This window comes from Schistocerca serialis, chromosome 9 (genome assembly GCF_023864345.2).
Source record: "Schistocerca serialis cubense isolate TAMUIC-IGC-003099 chromosome 9, iqSchSeri2.2, whole genome shotgun sequence".
Classification (NCBI taxonomy): Eukaryota; Metazoa; Arthropoda; class Insecta; order Orthoptera; family Acrididae; genus Schistocerca; species Schistocerca serialis.
This window is the reverse complement of record NC_064646.1, coordinates 258,446,366-258,468,415: the sequence shown is the minus strand read 5'-3', so window position 1 is coordinate 258,468,415 and position 22,050 is coordinate 258,446,366. Positions and strand designations below refer to the sequence as shown.

At 43.1% G+C, this 22,050-nt stretch overlaps 1 protein-coding gene across 1 annotated transcript in view; it reads right to left on the bottom strand.

The window, feature by feature from the left end:
• Positions 1-854: 854 nt before the first annotated feature.
• LOC126418437 (Golgi-associated PDZ and coiled-coil motif-containing protein-like) overlaps positions 855-22,050 on the bottom strand; it is a 489,842-nt gene continuing 468,646 nt past the window's right edge. The window contains exon 3 of the mRNA XM_050085195.1: positions 855-990. Within this exon, the coding sequence (XP_049941152.1) occupies positions 952-990 (39 nt within the window). The 3' untranslated portion in view covers positions 855-951. The remainder of the gene's footprint in view (positions 991-22,050) is intronic.

Sequence of the window (22,050 nt, the reverse complement as noted above, 5' to 3'; positions counted from 1 at the left end):
TATCCTGAGTACAATATTTGATAGATTCAAGCTCACACAGAGGGTTACCAGCAGTCGTTCTTACCGCAAACCTTTCTCAACTGGAACGAAGAAGGAGCAACTAGCAGTGGTACACAGTGACGTTCTTAATACTTTGTAATGTGGGTTGTGGGGTACTGAGGATGTTAACGGCAACTGTTTACAACGTACAGCAGTGGTGTAGAAGTAGTGGAGACGAACAACTTGATCTAAAACGCTTGCGATCTGTCAAGCTGCAAAACCATCTAAAATCGGCCTGGGAAAACCGCCTACGCTACAGTGTATGCGCGTGGCGCCCCACTTTTCAATATTCCCTATTCCCCCCTCCCCTCTCCCCCTCCCTCTCCCCCTCCCTCTCTCTCTCCCTCCCTCTCCCTCTCCCTCCCTCTCACTCTCTCCCTCCCTCCCTCTCTCTCTCTCTCTCTCTCTCTCTCTCTCTCTCTCTCTCTCTCTCTCTCTCTCCCTCTCTCTCTAAAACTATTCGTCACTGAGGAAAAATAGAATCTTTTTTTCTGTAGGAAACTTTATGCAGTATAATTTTGTAGTGGGACAGATTTTACTGCAGGCCGCGGTTTTCGAGATACTCAAGAAAAACCTACGTAAGAGACCTTCAAATGCACCCCCGTACTCATCCCACACTGGTCGGCATTTTCAGTACGTTGTTCATCGCACATCCTCCTACCACAGTACAAGAATTTGCGACTACATGAATTATTTCGGATATTGGACCTTTTTTAGTGTTTGATTACGTCCTTAGTAAGTATATTTTTTTACATTAGTGTGCCCTTAATCTATTTCTATAGTTATACATTCTTCAATCAAAAACAAAACCAATGGCCACACATGAAGAAACTGCTAAACGTATACCTTATTGTAAAACATACCTGTTAACTTCATTTCCATTAATTCTGGGGTTAGACATTCTTCCCCTCTCTACGTTAAACACAGATCTTCTGTTACGACATCACTTACCTGCAACAAAAAGAAAGGTCTTATATAAAACATCATTGTAAAACATAACAAAAAGTAGTTCTATGAACTTTATTTCGCCAGTTTATCATTTGACTTCTGACAAGGGACCCCTGCATAAGAGGTCGCAAGATCAATCTTCAGTAAGGCGAACGACTCACCACGTGCATCAGGAGAGAAAATGAGTGTCCTTGAGCTGTGGAGGCCAACATTTTATGGAATATATGTATTGCACTTCACAAAATGGACATCGTCGACATTCACGGTATATTCAAAACAAACTTGCACCACGAACATTGAATGAAAAATAGCGCGCCACATTGATCACAAAGGTTCGCAGCATCAAGATCGAAGCTGAATTCCTTGGGAGTTACAAACCGGGAAGAACGTTCAGCCAGGTATCTACTCTTACAGACTGGATATTGCTATAAAGAGGTGATTAGAACTGATGGAATATAATGGCACGCAACCGAATTTGAAACAGTCTGTCGCGAAGATTATGGTAACATTGGCTGTCCTTTAAGGTGTAGCCGCAGTTTGAGCGATAATATGTTTTATAGGCACGGTTAAAAGCATCCACGGCCTGAATTTGTCCGGTTGATCCAGAGGGTACGAACTGCAACGTTACAAGTTTTTCAGGAGAGATAGTTTGCTCTTTTATACGCAGACCAGGAATCAGCAAAAGCAAGTCATTTTGATCAAAAGCAGTGCTCATACCATAGCTGTGGTTCTCTTACGCCCATTTTCTCACTCTCGCTTGCTGTGACTTACACATTCCCTACTGTCCTTGCAAGATGACGCACGCGAGAAAGAATCGTAGGGACAGAACATCTCCAACTTCTCGCAGCACGCAGCCAATTTGCCGGATTAATAGTCGGCATAATTAAATACGGATGCGTCAAGGCATTGATGTTAGTTGACCTTGTTACGACTCTCTTGGTACCTCTAATTTGCATGGTTCCTTTCATAGGCATTTCCTCTTCAAATCTCGATTGGTCGAAGTTGTTTAAAATTCTTTACTGAACGATGGGATAAGTTTGTTTATCTCACCCACAAATTTTCAGGCTGATTTCGCAGTTTGCTGTGCATCGTCACCTTGACGCTCTGTTTGAAATTTCGTTACCTTACGTGCTCCAATTCTGTAGCACTGTTTGGAGTCATGTAACCATCCACTGTTTCCCTTGAAATCACTGCAACCTATGCTACGCGCAGTTTGATGTGCATAACGCAGTAGGTCACTATTATTTACATGCTATAAACTGTATAGAGCATCCTTGAAACGCGCAAACAACAGTTTTTGTAAAAAGAGCATCGTGTCCTCACTTTAATTTCCGTTGTTTTTATTGTGCACTACACGGTGATACTGCTGCGGACTCATTCGAAAGCTGTTCAGATTTTTTTTTTTTTAATATGTGGATGATTTTCCATGTACGTAATTATGTTTAGTACCCGCTTGTTGGACAACAATTGTCCTCTACTGCGTTCCACTGGAGACGGGATATGTGGTTACTTGCCAGACAAGGACGAAAAATTATGTGGCTAGACACATTTTCACTCGCTAAGGATGTACAGTATCGTCATCAGTGCACTCCTCATGTACATTGTCCGCACGCTCGAGCGTATACGAACCACAAATTCCACTCACTCATCTTGTAGAATCGCTAACATATGTCTGCCATTTCTTTCTCGCCGTTTCCATTGTTCTGCTTAGTATCAACACCACTAGAACTGTACCCTTTTGTGTGTCACTCAACGACTGAGCAGTTCAACTACGCTTCATAACCTCATGACGTGCTCACCATTAGATAACTCCGGTCCACCCCCTGTTGCCATTAGCTGTCAATATTGTGGTTTCACGGTACACAACATGTGCGGCTTCGAATACGATAATCATCATTGGCGTTTCACGACTTCACATGCAAGGGGTTCCTTACGAGTCAGTAAATAATGAGGTTACTCAATAAGTTCTTGCTTCAGTAATGTGTAGTCCCATTGGTTCTGACCCATTTTTTCCACTAATCCTCTCTTTCTGCTTCTGCTACGTCCTGACAAATCTCTCATTTTTTTCGTTTGAGTATGCAGAAGTGTTCCCATTACATTACTGACATTTCTTTTAATCTCACGCTATCCCAAGAGCTCTTGCGAAATTCGAAACCTTACCTTTCCCAAGCGCTAAACCACACTGTTTAGGGAATTGAACTACATCTGTTAAAGGATGCCGACAAAAGAAAGTATTCATGCTTGCACATGGGCTGGGGACATATCTGGTGCGAAATGACTTCGAAAAGCAATAGGTGAAAGGAAATCATCCCCTTGTGCGGTGGTAAGTCGCGCCCATCCCCCCACAATACCACCACCACCACCACCACCACCACCACCACCACCATCCCCTTCATCATCTACGAATTAGGTTGCTACACACGAATGCGGGAAACAGATGTTCCGGGTTACTATCTCCGATTTTTCTACTGTGGAAAGAAATGGAATGGGGACCACTCAGCATCGCGAGGTCAAATGAGAGCGTAACCGATAACAGAAGTGAAAATTGCACGTTGAATGGTTCGCATGCTGACGCTTGTTGATGGCCCAGCATTGAAATCTGCAGCAATTTGCGAAAGGATTGAACTTCTCTCACGTTGAACGATTCTCTTCAGTCGTCGTTGGTCCCGTTCCTGAAGGATCTTTCTCCGGCCGCAGCGATATCTGAGATTTTATGTTTTACCTGATTCCTGATATTCACGGTACACTCACTCATGAAAAGGTCGTACGGGAAAATCCCTACTTCATCGCTACCTCGGAGATGCTGTGACCATCGCTAGTAAATGTTGATAACTTCCTATTGTAGCAGCAGTAACCGATCAAACAATTGCGCCAGACACTTGTTGTCTTACATAGGCATTGCCGTCCGCGGCGCCGTATTCTGCCTGTTTACATATATCTGTATTTCAATACGCATGCCTATACCAGTTTCTTTGGCGCTTCTGTGTAATTTACTATTGTGAAAAGCCTACTATATAAGCGCAGAAATGGTGCAGCGAAATTCTACAGAAGAATATACAACATCACCTACTTCTGAAGTAAGAAAATTACCTAGAATTGAACATTTAGCCCTGTTCCATTTCATGGAATGCGAAAGCTTCGTTTGTTACACCAGAAAACAATCGTTGCTCGACTAGCTTACGAATTTATTCAGGTATTCGATACAACTGACAAAGACAAACCGTATGATACCTGGATCGGCGCATGAGCACATGAATTCAAGCCACGATCCCTGCTTATAGCATTCCAGCCTGTTACCGCTGCGCCACCTTCCCCGTCGTCACTTCCACTTCAGTACGGCTCTCGCAGTGCTAACTTCTGTGGCGGCATGCGAAGGACCAGCGTGTTTCAAAGGCGGAGATTTCTGCCAAGTGGCGGCAGCAACACATTCGCGTGATGCACGTGCCTCAGCCCACTGGGCGTACAGGTGTGTCGGCGGCAGTGCCGCGCGACGCCGGCTCATTATGCACGCCGGGGCTGTTATGGGCTATATACGGCACCGCCCCAGCCGCGTTTTATTGGGCTGTTCAGACGGCCTACGTGCTGCTCCCCGGACAGCATTAAACCGCCCCTTAGCCCTCGAGCTTTAAGCGCTACATCTGCTACTGGAACTAGAAACGGGGTAACTGTCGTGATATCCATGCCACGAAATATCTGCAAATTTCTGGCACGGAATTCTTTCTTACATTAGCCACACGAAAAAAAAAATAATTTCTCGTGAAATTTATCTTTAATTATCACTACGCGTGTGGCATTTTAGAATTTCAGGATAGAAGAAATTTTTGTAGTAAAAATCGTTCGGCAGCGGTGCATTGTTAACATACGAATTATTTTGGAACCATCAGATATTTTTAGTGGTACAGTGCCGAAAACCGATACAATAAAAAAAAAAGGCGGGGCATGTGTTACTTCCATTGCACAATATATTCGTACTGTAGAAACATGTTGAACCCGAAATTTCCTGCCAGATAAAACTGCAGAGCCGGATTGGGCTCTGAAACATAATACTTATCTTTCAGGAGCACCATTCTCACCAACTTATCTAATCCCGCAAACCTTTGTAAGTAGGCTGTTTAGATTTTTATGTTGGTAACGCCACGTAGTGCTTTGTATGAAAATAGCTGACTGCGCTGTCTGCAGACTGTGGCTGCTTGCACTCGTAGGAATATTCGCTAGTGCAGCGTTGGGCAGTTGGACTATTAAGGTAAACAATTGTTTGCTCTCTATCAAAATCTATCATTTGCTAACTGTGCCTATTAGTCGTTAGTGCCTTCAGTATTTAGAATCTTTTATTTAGTTGGCAGTATTGGCGCTCGTTGTATGGCAGTAGTTCGAGTAACGAAGATTTTTGTGAGGTAAGTGATTCATGAAACGAATAGGCTATTGTTAGTCAGGACCATTCTTTTGAAGGGATTATTGAAAGTCAGATTGCATTGCGCTAAAAATATTGTGTGTCAGGAAGTTTCATATCAGCGCACACTCCGGTGCAGAGTGAAAATCTCATTCTGGAAACATCCCCCAGGCTGTGGCTAAGCCATGATTCCGCAATATCCTTTCTTTCAGGACTGCTAGTTCTGCAAGGTTCGCAGGAGAGCTTCTGTGAAGTTTGGAAGGTAGGAGACGAGATACTGGCAGAGGTAAAGCTGTGAGGACGGAGCTGAGTCGTGCTTGAGTAGCCCAGATGGTAGAGCACTTGCCCGCGAAAAGCAAAGGTCCCGAGTTCGAGTCTCGGTTCGGCACACAGTTTTAATCTGCCAGGAAGTTTCAGTTTAGTGATGATCAAAATAAGTAAAGAGAGAACTGTCTGAGTACGTTCAGTTTTGCTCAGCTGTTTGATAAATAACGGAACAGTTTTTCCAGCACTGTCATTCTTTACATACAAAGGGTAAGTTTTGCCTTAAGTGCGAGAAATTCATTTTTTATTCTAAAGGAACTTTCGGCATTTTTTTTTTTTCGTGTTCTGTTACTTGCTTTGTGTTTGCATAATCTGACGCCGTTTTCATTTTTTTCATCGTTGTACCTCGTCTTTTAAACATTTACTGGTTTCTGTTACATAAAATTATGTTTCGAATTTATAGCCATTAGGGCTATGTTTTTCCAGAGCTGATTTCCGAAAATTTGGTAATCATTACCACTACCACCAGTAGCAGCCACAGTCCTTTCACGCCGCTGCTACACACACATAACCACGCATTATGGTACTCAGGTATGTGCATTACCGAGCGAGGTGGCGCAGTGGTTAGCACACTGGACTCGCATCCGGGAGGACGACGGTTCAAACCAGCGTCCGGTCATCCTGATGTAGGTTTACCGTGATTTCTCGAAATCGCTTCAGGCAAATGGTGACATGGTTCCTTTGAAAGGACACGACCGACTTTCTTCCCCATCCTTACCTAATCCGACGGGACCGATGACCTCGCTGTTTGGTCCCCTCCCCCCCCCCCCCCCCCCCAAATCAACTAACCAAACACGTATAAGCTCAAGCAATTTGTCTTTGCCACCTACTCTCTAGACATTAGGTAGTTGACTCAATCATGCGATCCACTGAAAGTGTCATTAGTGCATCGACCATCTCCACGGCTGCACGTTTCACCCACCTCCTATTTAACTTCATGATAATCATAATTACGTGTTCGGGCCCAATCTGTCCCTGATCCGTTTGTTTATCTTCCTATCGCCTCTTGTGATCCAACTCGCAAATATCTAACGCTCGCCGACTAACCGCCAGTTTGAATCGTTTTCTTATCGAAAGTCCATTTCTCACTGCCCTTAAGACACAAATGGCAACACGCCCAGACACTAAACTTCACGCTTTATATATGTCGAAGTCTTAGTTTTGGAAATTCTTTTTAATCTGGAAAGCACCCCAAGTCATTATTGTTCGGTTACTTTCTTTTGCTGCCCAACCAACCGTTAGATACAATTCCCTTAAAAAATAAAAATTAAGAACTAGTTCTATGTGTCACTGTTATATTTTCGGCATATTGATTTTACAGTATTTTACTCGTATTACAACTGTTTTACAGGTCTCCATTCAAAGTTTCTCTATAGAACGTTTCCATTCGATGCTAAAGTTCGCCTGCAAATATAATGACAGCCTCGAAAACGAAAGGTTAATGTATGTTAAATTAACACGAATACCTTCTCCGTTCAGGTATCTCAAAATTTCCTCCAGGGCTAATGGGACTAATTTTTGTGATAACGAATGTCCCTGTCTGAATCACGTTTAATGTTAAATGTCACTGCCCTTACGACCTAATGAAAGATGTAGCAATGGCTAAGATACTCTTCAGTATACTTAGATAGCTAAATGTTTGACTCAGTTTTAACCAAATCTGTACGAATTGCCGCTAAGAAACAAGGTGAGTACACTGAAGAATGTATTCACCATTTTATTTCAGTTCCATATTTAATTGTATTGTCACAGAATACTTGGGTGTATTTTCTTTCTTCGACTTCGCCCATCCATGCACCAGTAAAGTTAACTTACTTATGAGGTGTTCTTTCCTGATTTTCATTATTTCCAAAATTTCTTCGTTGTTTCACTGTGTTCTTTTCTCCTTTCTTCTGTCCAAACAGTGAAGCGCCTTCCGATCTTTCGCTGAAAACCCCCATACTTCCTAATATTGATTCGAAAAGCTGGCCTGATTAGAATTTCTGCTTTAGTAACGTTTATTCCTGCTAAGTCCTTTTTCACTTTCCAGAATCAACTGATTTCTGTTTTTGGATTTCTGTCGAAACGGCCAAATACTTTTTAGTCAGTCTTTTCAGGCTCAAGAGAACCAACTGACCATAAAACGAAATTCTGCTTTTCCTCAGGAGTATCATATAGTATTTCAGTTTGGATGTAGATTTCTTCATTATTTCTTGTCATCAACTTTTATTGGACCGAATATTTTCCGTAGTAACTTTCTTTTGTTTTTCTCCAACTCTTCGATTAAGATGTTTTTGAGGACCGAACATTCCGCTCCAGAAAGGCACTCCAACTTTATGAGTGTTGTAGCGTTGGATTTTTTGTTTTCACTGGGAGTGATTTTTAATAATAAATATCCTCCATTAACTGACAAGTCATTTCCATTTTCTGGGCTGCATTTTTATTTGCTTCTTTATCTAAACCATTTGGCTGTATTATTTCCTGTAAGTACTTAAATTTGTTCACTGCGTTCATTCTATTGTATCTTGTGCTTACGAATTTGAGAGTATATTTACACAGTGTATTTTTGCGGGGACTCCACTACAGCTGCCCAGAGCTCGCATTTTGCTGTGCGATTCACAATTTTAGTTTTGTGCCTTGAAAATATTTAAAACACAAACCCTCGCATGATTGCGTAGAGTTTGGTTCAACTCCTTTGCACTTACATCAGATAGGAATGAAGGATAAACCCTTTCTGCGACTGTCGGAAGGAAGGAATGAAATGTAAATCACTTCCGTTTTCCGGCAGTTTCTTCGAAGCATAGGAAATTTTCTTGCCGCAAAGCCTTGTGAAATGAAGGTGCTCTTTGGACAAGTGCTCCTGTTTCACTGTGTCGAATCCACTTCTGTTGTATGAGATAGTAATTTATAATATTTGTTATAAATTCAGTGATTAGAGCAATACTTTAATCTTCAGGTGTATGTATTAGAATCTCCAATGAATTGTTATTTATGTTCCATTCTGAACACAGTTGGTATCATTTCAGGCTTATAAACATAATTTTAAATCACTGTTCAGCTGTTGGCAATACAGTTCAACAACTACAGTAATATTATGAAAAGGTTTGAAAAGATGGTGAAATGCAAGAACTGTTTAAATTAAATCACAACAGCTAATAGGTGTGAGGACCTATTATTCTTTATCAGTTTTGGCGACATGAGCCGACACGCTACGCGACGTGGCGCAGCAGTTAACACACTGAACTTGGGTATGGGGAAAGCGTGATTCTAATTCCCGTCCAAATTTTGTGGTTGCCGTTGTTTCCCTAATCCACTCAAGGAAAAGCCCTGGATGGTTCCCCTGAAAAAGAACATGTCCCACATCCTCCTCAAATTCGAGCTTGTGCTGAGTCTAATGACCTCGTCGTCGACGGGACATTAAACCCCTAGACTTCCCTCCTCTTGTCTTTTCTTGTGAGAATACAGGCCGTGCCGAGAGGTTCAGATTCTCTCGTCAGTAAGCTAAGACTTCTGATTTCGTGTCACATACGCTTGTACGCCACAACCGAACAAAGGCTGCACGCACAGAATCTCAAATGCAGTAAACGCAGGCGGTCCGAAAGAAGACAAAAGTCCAGTGTCCGTGAGCACAGAAGCAGCCATGAATAACGAACAACAGTCCGGAAAGCGATCACTTTGCGTCAGAGTATGTCACCCTGTGAAAATGATGTCAACTGCAGCTGCAAATGCTTTTATTTTAAGACTGCGCCACAAACACGGTTTCTACAGACAGAGAGTCGCGTAGCAGAGTAAAGGGATGTCCTTAAATGGAGGAAGTATTAAAATGAGAAAGGTTGATCAGTGTAATGAGCGAAAAGTGATCCGCACGCTATTGTTTACGTGGGAATTAAGAGTGTCAGCCGCAGCATGTCTCCTGCCCTGAAGCATAGTTCAACTCAGAGTCAAGTCTCCGCACTATCAATGACGTACGGCGTGGTAGGACATCCAGAAAACCTCAGGTGTGGGAGGGTGTGTTCTGCATTTTTTTTGGTGAATAAACAATGCACTTTAACGTCCTTGCAACAATTGTCAGTGTGATGCAATTTCTGGACAGCGCCTTGTGTGGCTGGTCCTGCGTAACCTTATTTTGAATAACTTAAATAGTATGGTAATGGATTTACTTACGAATAATTTTATTCAGAAGATCTGGCAATTTAATGCGCACTTGTGCAGGATTGCGCTGTGCCCACAGTTTTTCACGAGGTGCAATTTTGCACGATTCGGTCTGGTCTATCCATGCTGGTTTTTTTTTTACTCGAAGAAACAGTATCTTTCTTTATGTAAATGGAATAGTTTTGGTTCACATCATTTTTAATGCATTTTAATACGGTTATTTTTACTAGCGATCTTTTTATGAAATTCGTACTATAGCAAACTCCCTATTACACGGTTTAATGCAGACCTGAGATAGCAGCGATTATCGAAATCCACAGCAATCGCAAAATACTAATGTTTTCGGCGGAGACTAAAATAAAAAAAATAAAAAAAAAGGATACGTGACACATTTGAACTCGCACTGCATTACTACACGTTACTCGCCGGAATCGGATGAATTATTTACGAAATTATCCTTAAAAATCGTATTCGTATAAGTTGTTTTCAATTCAATTTCCGGAAATAACAGTACAGTTTTTTCTGTTCGTATTCCTCATTTCCTTTTTTCCTTACGATGGTTATTACTTTACAGAGAGTTAACACACTAACGAGAGAACATGAGATTCGTTATTTGGATAGCCAAACATCTGACTATGGTCGGAGTAGGGACGATAGACAATACAGACTGGCTACAGCAAGAAAAGCATTCACAAGCTGCGACATTGTCGCCATTGTCGCAAATAAAACAGTGACCCGTACAGTAAAGCATGTTCAAATGAATGTAGCTTTCAGCAGTTTGCCTGCTGATGATAATGTGGTGTACAGAAACGTGTCATCTTTGTGTGACTGTAGGAGGATAGAAGAGGACTTGGTCAAATTTTCTAGCTGCTGTGATGTGTGGCAGCTTGCTCTAAATGTAAGTTTATGCAGATGAGTAAGGAAAAACAACCCTATTATGTTCGAATACAGCATTAGGTAGTTTACTGCTTGACACACGTCGTTTAAATATCTAGGCGTAACCAGATGAAGTTTTCGCTCTGCAGCGGAGTGTGCGCTGCTTTGAAATTTCCTGGCAGGTTAAAACTGTGTGCCGGACCGAGAGTCGAACTCAGCGCACACTCCGCTGCAGAGTGAAAATTTCACGCTGGAAACGTCCCTAGGCCTGTGGCTAAGCAATGTCTCCGCATCATCCCTTCTTCCAGGAGTGCTAGTCTTACAAAGTTTCGCAGGAGAGTGTAAAGTTTGGAAGGTGGGAGATTTGTTACCGGCGGAAGTAAAGCTGTTAGGACGGACAGTGAGTCTTACTTGGGTAATTCAGACGGTACAGCACTTTCCCGCGAAAGGCAAAGGCTCCCGAGTTCCAGTCTCGGTCCGGCACAGAGTTTTAATTTGCCGAGTAGTTTCATCTAGGCGTAACGTTGCAAAGCGATATGAAATGAACACGTAAGAACGTTAGTAGGAAAGGCGAATGGTCGACTTCGGTTTATTGGAGGAATTTTAGGAAAGGGAGATCCTTCTGTAAGAGAGCGTGCATACAGAATACAAGCGCGACCCATTCTTGAGTACTGTTACAGTGTTTGGGATCCGCACCAGATCGGATTATAGACACATCGGGGCAATTCAAAGGCGGGCTGCTTGATTTGTTACCTGTAGAATGATCAACACGCGCATATTACGGTCGTGCCTCGTGAATTCAAATGGCAATTCCTGTAGGGAAGACGACGTTCTTCTCGCGGAGCTTTGTTGAGAAACTTTAGATAACCGGCATTTGAAACTGACCGAAAAACCATTCTACTGCTGCCAACGTACGTAAGAACTGTGAAGACGACATAAGAGAAATAAGGGTTCGTGCGGTCTATACTCATTCGTTGTCCATTTGCGAGTGAAACAGGAAAGGAAATGACGTGTAGTGATAATGGTACCCTCCGCTACGCGCCATACCGTGGCTTGTAAGATATGTATGTGGGGAGTACATGTACGCAGAAGTGATGAGGTCTGCACAGGATAAGCGTGCAGAGCTGCATCGAAACTGCTTTCTGACCGACGACAAAGGCAGCAGCAACAACAGCGAGTCTAACTATAGGTCAACGTATCTCACTTCCGCTGTGTAGGTAATGAAACACGTGTCCGATGTATACCAGTGTATTCCAAACCGAACTATTCCCTCAAATTATAACTAAAAACTTCAAACTTCCTACTAACTTTCCAAAGAACAGCCAAAATATGCTCGGTTAATCCTTAAATCTGATAGTCTGCACCCGGACAATCAGGAGCTTGCTGTACTCAAAACTCTTGTTTAACAAATATTTTAGAGTCGTGACCAAGGCACAATTGAAGCATTTCTCACATTTACCGCTCAGAACATTTCATATTACCCCACAAAGGAGCAATTACTCCGAGGCTGGCAACCGCTGCTCATAATCCACAGATGTTCCCAGATATGCAGTTGGTGGAACACTTATTTTGAGCCGTTCCTTTTTGTGTGTGTGTGATGCAGCGTCTTGAACTTGTTCTCACAAACAGTGGTGTCATCCATGCAATTCAGTGTAGTGAAGAACTTAAAGATGTATTCTTAAATGTAGCGCTGAGTAACGTATCATAGAATTCAGCACAATGAGGAAACAAGCAGACAGGCGTCAACATAAGGAGGACGAGACCTAGCCGGCTAACCTCCCTTTCGTGGCAGCACCGCTAATGAAGTAATTACTTGCGAACGGCCGCCGCCGGTCGCTGTAAGTTACGACCGCCGGGAACGCCGCAGTCTCGTAGGAAGGGTATCTCACCGCGCCCATCGGAGACATCGTAATTAGGAGCAATGAGGGCCAATCTGGAGGAGGACGGGCCTCTCTCTGTAAATACCACGGCGGCCAGATCGCGCCTAATGAGCGGAAGCCGACTTTCCTGCTCGGCCCCTGTCTGTAAGAGGCGGCGGCGGCGGCGGCGGCAGGCTCGGTACTCTAGCGGATGTACACGGACATTGTACGAGGGAAATATTAAAGATTATATTTTTATGTGTAAGGTCAAACTTTCTGAACTTTCGTTAATTTAGCTGCACATCACAACTATGCAACATTCACTACTTAAGATCAAGTACCGAATTACCATCATTATATCTGAAGTACAAGGATAACAAGAAGAAGACTTCAAACGAAACAACAATTTTACTGTAACCAGTCACTCTTTATTTCCACGACGCGTTTCAAAGGTTTAAACCTCCATCAGGTGGATCTACATTTGTTAGTATGACGTGTGTGTTGTGTTGCGATTTTTGGTGGAACTTATGGCACTGTCTAGTGGAGAAACAAAACACAATTTCAGAACATTGTTTTGGGTTTCTTTTGACAAAGAAATAAACATCTATCTAATGGCAAAAATAAGTAAAATAGTGCCTCCAGTGGTCTCAGGTTCCTTTGACTCTCATAACACATCACACGTATACTGTCAAACTTCTGAAAATTATTTGATGCAAGGGACATACAGCAAAAGAGAACCATTATCACAAAGTACAAAAAAAAAATTAAATAAAAAAAATTTTAAATAATGGTACAAATGGCTCTGAACACTATGGGACTTAACTTCTGAGGCCATCAGTCCCCTAGATCTCACAACTACTTAAACCTAACTAACCTAAGGACATCACACACATCAATGCCCGAGGCAGGATTCGAACCTGCGACCGTAGCGGTCGTGCGGCTCCAGACTGTAGCGCCTAGAACCGCTCGGCCACTCCGGCCGGCCGCAAAGTACAAAGAATACACATCATAAAAACATAACTACAGAATAAGTTTGACAGGATTTTGGAGGTCTTTATTTTGACGTGCTGAATACACGCGTTGCAATAAATATTTCAGGTGGTATATAAATCCGATTTCGTCAAGTTTATATGCACACATCAAAAAAATGGTTTTGCATCACCTCGGTTCCGAGAGTTCCGGAAGCTGGATAGAAAACTGGAATGGAGATAATCATAAACATCATTTCAACCTTTTTTATTGCTCATAAAAACAACACATTGCATGTTTTACCACTATACAGCGAGACCTTCAGAGGTGGTGATCCAGATTGCTGTACACACCGGTACCTCCAATACCCAGTAGCACGTCCTCTTCCATTGATGCATGCTTGTATTCGTCGTGGCATACTATCCACAAGTTCATCAAGGCACTGTTGGTCCAGATTGTCCCACTCCTCAATGGCGGTTTGGCGTAGATCCATCAGAGTGGTTGGTGGGTCACGTCGTCCATAAATAGCCCTTTTCAATCGATCCCAGGCCTGTTCGATAGGGTTCATGTCTGGAGAACACGCTGGCCACTCTAGTCGAGCGATGTCATTATTCTGAAGGAAGTCATTAACAAGATGTGCAATATGGCGCGAATTGACGTCCATGATGACGAATGTCTCGCCAATATGCTGTCGATATGGTTGCACTATCGGTCGGAGAATGGCATTCACGTATCGTACAGCCGTTTCGGCGACTTCCATGACCAGCAGTGGCGTACGTCGGCCCCACATAATGCCACACCAAAAAAGCAGGGAACACAAAATTGTTAAGGCTTTCGTGGCCACTTTTTGACAAACTGCCTTTTGGCTTCTGTCTCGGGTTCTTCGGCCGTCGTTCATTTGATGATTTTACTGATGTTTCGCTAGCACGAGTGGCTGGCATTGTCAAAGCTTCACCCTCCATTGCCGGTGGTGAACTGGAGCCGAGCTCGCGGCCGCAGACTATATGTACCTGGCGCGCCAACGTCCGAGGGCTTCTCTGCGGTCACTTCCGGTGCGCTTCTCCTCTTGCTACCTGCGACGGTCGTTCGCTGCAGCACAGGAAGCCAGGATCCGTTTACCTTAAGGCTTTCCTCTTCCTTGTTGAAGCTGTTCGCATGTTTTTGTATTTCTACAGCTTCTCTGAACAAGCGGGTGTAATAGTGCTTCTCTACAGCCAGAACTTCCGTGTCGGCAAATTTTATTACGTGGTCGGTCTCACTCAGTGCTTGCTGCCACGGCTGATTTCTCCACCTGCCCCAACCTGCAATGTCGCTTATGTTCTTTGACCCTGGTGTTGACTGATCGTCCAGTGATTCCGTACACTTTCCAGGTGTTGCATTTCGCATATGACGTGCTGCGGCTCACATATTCTTCCTGCTCGCGTTACGAGCGTATTAATTATGCCTCTTTTCTGGCTCGGGTGGTGGTTTGATAGTTCGTGCAGGTATCGGTCCGCGTGTGTCGGTTTTCGATACACGCTGTGTCCCAGGTTTTCGCCATCCCTTGTGACCAGCACATCTAGAAAAGGCAGTTTTTGTTATTTTCTACTTCAATGGTAAATTTTATGTTGGCATGGAGGCTGTTCTAGTGTCGTAGGAAGTTGGGTAGGGTTGGTTAAGGAAGGAGACCAGACAGCGAGGTCACCGGTCTCATTGGATTAGGCAAAGAAGGGGAAGGAAGTCGGCCGTGCCCTTTCAAAGGAACCATCCCGGCATTTGCCTGGAGTGATTTAGAGGAAATCACGGAAAACCTAAATCAGGGTGGCCGGACGCGGGATTGAACCGTCGTCATAGGAAGTCATCGAGCTGTTCTTCACTATGGCGCCATAGAACGAAAGTGTCATCGACGTATCTGTACCACACCTTAGGTTTGTAAGTCGTCAAGCACAGGCACTGGACAGAAAGAGGAAAGCCTTAAGGTAAACGGATCCTGGCTTCCTGTACTGCAGCAAACGACCGTCGCAGGTAGGGAGGGGAGAACCGCACCGGAAATGACCGCAGAGAAGCCCTCGGACGTTGGTGCGCCAGGTACATACAGTCTGCGGCAGGGATTTCGGCTCCAGTTCGCCACCGGCAATGGAGAGTGAAGCTTTGGCAATGCCAGCCACTAGTGCTGGCGAAAAATCGGTAAAATCATCAGATCAACGTCGGTCGAAGAACCCGAGACAGAAGCCAATAGGCAGTTTGAAAGCAAGGAACCTCCACCTTGCTGTACTCTCTGGACAGTGTGTCTAAAGCGTTCAGCCTCACCGGGTTGCCTCCAAACACGTCTCCGAAGATTGTCTGGGTGAAGGCATATGGGACACTCTTCGGTGAAGAGAACGTGATGCCAATCCTGAGCGGTCAATTCGGCATGTTGTTGCGCCCATCTGCACCGCGCTGCATGGTGTCGTGGTTACAAAGATGGACCTCACCATGGACGTCAGGAGTGAAGTTGCGCATTATGCAGCCTACTTCGCACAGTTTGAGTCGCAACACGACGCCCTGTGGCTGCACGAAAAGCATTATCCAACATGGTGGCGTTGCTGTCAGCGTTCCTCCGAGCCATAATCCGTAGGTAGCGGTCATCCACTGCGTAGTAGCCCTTGGGCGGTCTGAGAGAGGCATGTCATGGACAGTTCCTGTCTCTCTGCATCTCCTCCATGTCCGAACAACATTGCTTTGTTTCACTGAGAGACGCCTGGACACTTCCCTTGTTGAGAGCCTTCCTGTCACGAAGTAACAATGCGGACGTGATCGAACCGCGGTTTTGACCGTCTATGCATGGCTGAACTACAGACAACAAGAGTCGTGTACCTCCTTCCTGGTGGAATGACTGGAACTGATCGGCTGTTGGACCCCCTCCGCCTAATTGACGCTGCTCATGCATGGTTGTTTACATCTTTGGGCGGGTTTAGTGACATCTGAACAGTCAAAGGGACTGTGTCTGTGATACAATATCCACAGTCAACGTCTATCTTTAGGAGTTCTGGGAACCAGGTGATGCAAAACTTTTTTTGAGGTGTAGCTTAAACTTCATACTCGTTTATATAACAAGGTGACATGTTGCAAACTTTTTAAGTTCAATAATTATGTTGGCTACAGTGGTAAAATTATATGTAAATAAAAATATGGTTGGGATTCACAGATGGGAATGAAAGGTTGGAAGCAGAGGAAGATGAAGAGAAAGAGAAGGGAGGGAGAGAGAGGCTGGAAGCAGTGACTGAGCAGGGGGTACAAGATGTGGTGGTGTAATGTAAATGAGGTCAATCCCTTAGCTTGCAAATTTAATAACATAGGCAGTTGCTGGAAACAGATGATACTATTGTAAATATTGTCATTTTTGTCATTTAAGATGGATTCAGGTTTTTTTTGGTGTTTGTGTATTTGGAGTGTTTCAAGGATGTCTAGTTTTTTGCCTTTAGGTTTGAAGTGTAGGATGCCAATGCGTGTGTTGTTAACATGGTGTTCTGTTTTAAGCAGGTATTTGACTATTGCTGATGTGTGGTATTTTTTGCTTTTTAATGCTGTCATGTATTCTTTGAATCTAATCCCAAATGATATATCTGTCTGGCCTATGTAGATGCAGTTACAGTCGAAACATTAAATTTTGTACACATCTGTGTGATGAAGGAGGTTTCATGTGTTGCTGTTGTGAGGTAACTTCTGTCCAATCTTGTTATCCGTGGTAAAGGATATGTTTATGCGTTTTCATTTGAAGACGCTGGCAATCTGATATGAAATATGACCTAGAAATGGGACTATGTGGAAGATGTTTTCTTTTTGTTTTTGTGATTCGACTGTTTTGCCACTATTGAGCGTTTTAGGGTGTCCGCTATGGAGCTGTTATAACCATTTGCAACACCTGTTCGTTTTATTATTTCAATTTCTTGTTCATATTTGTCTTCAGAGAGTGGTAGTTGGATAGCTCTATTGACCATGTACTGAAATGCTGCCATTTTGTGGGCTGTAGGGCGACAGGAGGAGCTGTGGATTGTAGTGGGTGTTGTGGTAGGCTTCTGATGAATTACAAACTGATGTCTGTTATTCTTTATTCTAATGGTAAGGTCTAAAAAATTCACGCTGTCACCTGCTTGGTGTTAAACTGCGAATTTTATGTTTCCATTGGAGTTGTTGAATAATTGGTTCAACTCACTTATGTCATCTTTTCTGCCATTGATTAAGATGATGGTATCATCTACATATCTGTGGTAGTAAATGATATTTTTGAGGAGATAGTGAATGGAATTTAGGATTTGTCTTCTGAATTATCAATTTTTCAGCTAACAATCGAGAAAGGTTTGAGCCCATTGCCAGGCCATCTGTTTGTATAGTTCAGTTTTTTGTCAAAAAAAAAAAAACCAAAACAATGTTCCTTCAGTAGGCAGTGCCAAATGTTCTTCCAAAAATCATAACATAAGACACACACATGTCATTCTAACACTTGTAAATCCACCTGATGATGGAGGTTTAAACCTTTGAAACGCGTCGTGGAGATAAACAGTGACTGGTAATAGCAAACGTGTTTCATTTGATGTCAATAGCAGTCACGGTAAAGCCTAACCTAAAATATTCGCATTTAAAGGAGAAGACTAAGAAGAGATGTTTCCTCCGTAGTAGAAAACGGTGTAATTAAGATGATCTGTTGTTTTTGTCGTCGTCGTCGCCGCCGCCGCTCTCCATGGTAGTCTATCCTCCGCGTACCTACTGAAATCGCAAGCAGTTAGACGTCGTTAATCTGTAATAGCCTTAATACCCTCTACAATTTCTACCTCCCCCACACTCCTTTCCTCCCACTTCCTTTTACTACCGAAGTGAAGACTCCTTGATGCCGCTCAATGTGTCCTATCAGCTCATCCATTGTTTTAGTTAACTTGTGTATTAAAATTCTTTTTTTCCGCAATTCAGTTCATTGTATCCTTATTCGTAAATCGATGACCCGTCTGATTTTCAACATTCTTCTGTAGTACCACATCTCAACAGCGCCTAATCTCTTCTTCTCGGAACTATTTATCCCCCTTGTTACACTTCGATACAATGCTACACTGCAGATAAACACCTTCAAAAAAAACTTTGCTATTGTCAGTCTGCAGTTTATATTCTCTACTTCGACAATTGTTCGTTATTACGTTGCCAGCGCAAAACTCAAGAAGCACTTCTCATTTCGTAACCTAATTGCCGGCCGGTGTGGCCGAGCGGTTCTAGGCGCTTTAGCCTCGCGCATGGATGTGTATGATGTCCTTAGGTTAGTTAGGTTTAAATAGTTCTAAGTTCTAGGGGGCTGATGACCTCAGATGTTAAGTCCCTAAGTGCTCAGAGCCATTTGAACCATTTGACCCTAATCTAATTCTATCAGCATCGCAAGATTTAATTTCACTGTTCCATTACCCTTGTTTCATCTTTGTTGATATTCACCTTAAAAACTCTTTCCAAAACACTATCCATTCTGTTCAACTTATCTTCCAGTTCCTTTACCATCCTTGTAGAATTACATTGGCATCGGCAAGCTTCAAGGTTTTAATTTCTTCTCTCTGAACTTCATATGCCTTTGGAACTTTCTCCTTGGTTTCCAAAACTATTTGCTCATTGTACAGAATGAATAACAAATGGTACAGGTTACAACCCCGTCTCAATTCCTGTTCACTCACTGCTTCCCTTTCATATCCCTCGACTCTTATAACTACAGGTTCTACATAAGCTTTTGCTGCCTGTATTTTACCCTTGCTACTTTGATCTGCAAACGACAATGCAGCGGCCGCTAACATCTAAATACGGAGACTCGAGGATTGGCGAGGCATGCACGTAGCAGTGGAGGCAATGTTCAACAACTTAATAATAATTGGTTAGATGTAGTAGGTATTACTCACGCAGTATCGTGATCTTTCAACATTCTTTCTTCACTACATGTTAACAATGGTTACTATTAAAGTAACTTATCTCGATTTAGGTATTAACGCGCTGTATGTTATGTCCGCGCGGATAGCCGTGTAAGAACGCAGATCTGGAGTTGTGCCGGCCTCGGATCGAATCAGCCCAGCGGATGAACGAGGGGGCGGGGGGGGGGGGGCTGGTGTGCCGGCCAGCTTGGATATGGGTTTTAAGCAGTTTCCCACATCCCACTAGCGAACAGTGGGCTTGTACTTGAGCCTCGCCTCAGTTACACGATTTGCTAACATTTAGAAAGCTTTCGCTCACTTTCAGATAACACTACACACAGAAATTTCGAGTAAATGTAAGGGGGGGGGGGGGGAGGCGGGCGTAACGGGATGGTAACAGGAAGGGCATACTGACACCCCTTAATCTAACCACACCAAATCGGTTAACAACCATGCAAACGCAGCGCCAATGCATATGTAGTACTTACTGAATATGTACGACCTTTGTTTCTAGATGACAGGTCCAAAATCTATAACAATTTTTATTGGATTTAAACTGTCGAAGCTGCAATTACCATTTTTGATGTAGTCCCCTTTCCGTTAAGTGTACTTTTCACAACGTGAATAGTTTCCACCCTGCAAGAGCAATTCGAAAAGATCTGCAAAGTATCCATCTATGGCTGCCCTAATCTTTTCATCAGACTGATCAGACTGAAGACATTCTGCCGGCCGGGGTGGCCGAGCGGTTCTAGGCACTACAGTCCGGAACCGCGCGACCGCTACGGTCGCGGGTTCGAATCCTGCCTCGGGCATGAGTGTGTGTGATGTCGTTAGGTCAGTTAGGTTTAAGTAGTTCTAAGTTCTAGGGGACTGATGACCTCAGAAGTTAAGTCCCACAGTGCTCAGAGCCATTTGAAGACATTTCTCATCGATCTATTGACGTGGAAACTGACGGACGTCAGAGTGTGCCGGATCTGAAGTAAAAGGTGCGCTTTCCGAAAGTTCCTACTCCACTTCTCCTGGTTTCCCATTATCAATGCAGCTGCCTGGGCAAGCAGATTTGAAATACTACTACTTTAATTGCAGTCTCAGGAAAAATTGGAGATGATGATGGGATTGATTAACGGCTGAAGAGCTCCGTTTAGTGCACAATACACACGTATCTACTACAATTTTCTGTTCCACGTAGTACATGCTGAAGCCAGATGCATCCAACAGGCATGAGACACGAGCGCAATTAACACATAAATTGAGAGTAATCTGACTATTTAAAAATAAAAGCACGGTGGCCGAAGAGAAAATGCAAATTAAGGAGATTGCTACAAAGTACAGGAACTGAGTTAGACCCAATGCTTACCCTGAACCATGTACTTGATAAGCTAAACAAGAACCAAATACATGATATATAATTATGTAGCTAAAGATCTTAAATATTTAAATTTTACGTAAGATGCGTTGAGCCATGAAAGATTGTGTTGCAAAGCACATTGACAACAAAGCAAATTCGCACAAATAAAAAATAAATAAAATAAAAATTAGGCCGTGCATGCAAGAGAAAAGTGATCTAACAAATACCTGCAAGAGGAAATCAATACTTGGCTGATTTCAGACACGGTGTATCTTCAAATACATCAGAAATACTTCAGAGCCATATCAGTGACGAATGCTTTACGGATCTAAGCAAACGACAGGCCACATAAATAAGCAATTAAGAATCTGAGTAGCCTTAGTAAAAAGAGTAAAATCTTCAGAAAGAGAGAATCGTGAAGACTACACTGGTGTTCCACCGGATACTTGCCAATTCGCGACACCGTCATGAAGTTAGTAATGCCACAAAGTGACTCCGTTTAAGATACTGGTACGACGGAAATCGATAATGACGTTATACGACGTGGCGGTCAGAGAGAGAGAGAGAGAGAGAGAGAGAGAGAGAGAAAGTTCTCGCCCACCCTCACCACCTATCTGGCAAATCAAGTTAATGTTATTGTGCGACATCAACCAACAGAGCAAATATATTTTTCTGATACTAACATCATCTTTGCACCAGTGTTTCGTATGTTTCGCGGTTTTCCCCATCATCTTCGAGTTCTACTTCACTGATACGTTACTGATCAAGGATGGGAGAGAGTGAAAAGGGAGGAAAAGAACGGCTTCCACGAAAATGGCGGAAGACAACTGAAACATCCTCCTTGGATTGAAAAGTTATGAACTTTCACCGAGAATATTGTTATTTAACGCATATAAGATTCACATCACCGTTAATTTGCTACTTGGCTGACAAAAATAAGTTACTTCGCAATCTTAGCTTAAACCTTCAATTCAAAATAATCCTGTAATAGCGACGACGTGTATGGTATTACGTTGATGGCTCTTGAGAAAATTTGGAGACAGCTGATACGGCATTGTACACAGACCCTCCCGAGTGTAAGTACATCTCGTTGGAATTAAAGTGTTGTTGTTATCACAAATCTGTCAGTCTTCATACAACTGTACGAATACACCTCTCTTTCTACCCCTTCAGTGTTCCCCTATCTTATCGATGCATGACACAATTGCGCGCACCATCATTACCAACCTTCACTTACGCTTTTGAACTGTCTTGTATAAACTTATAAATTGC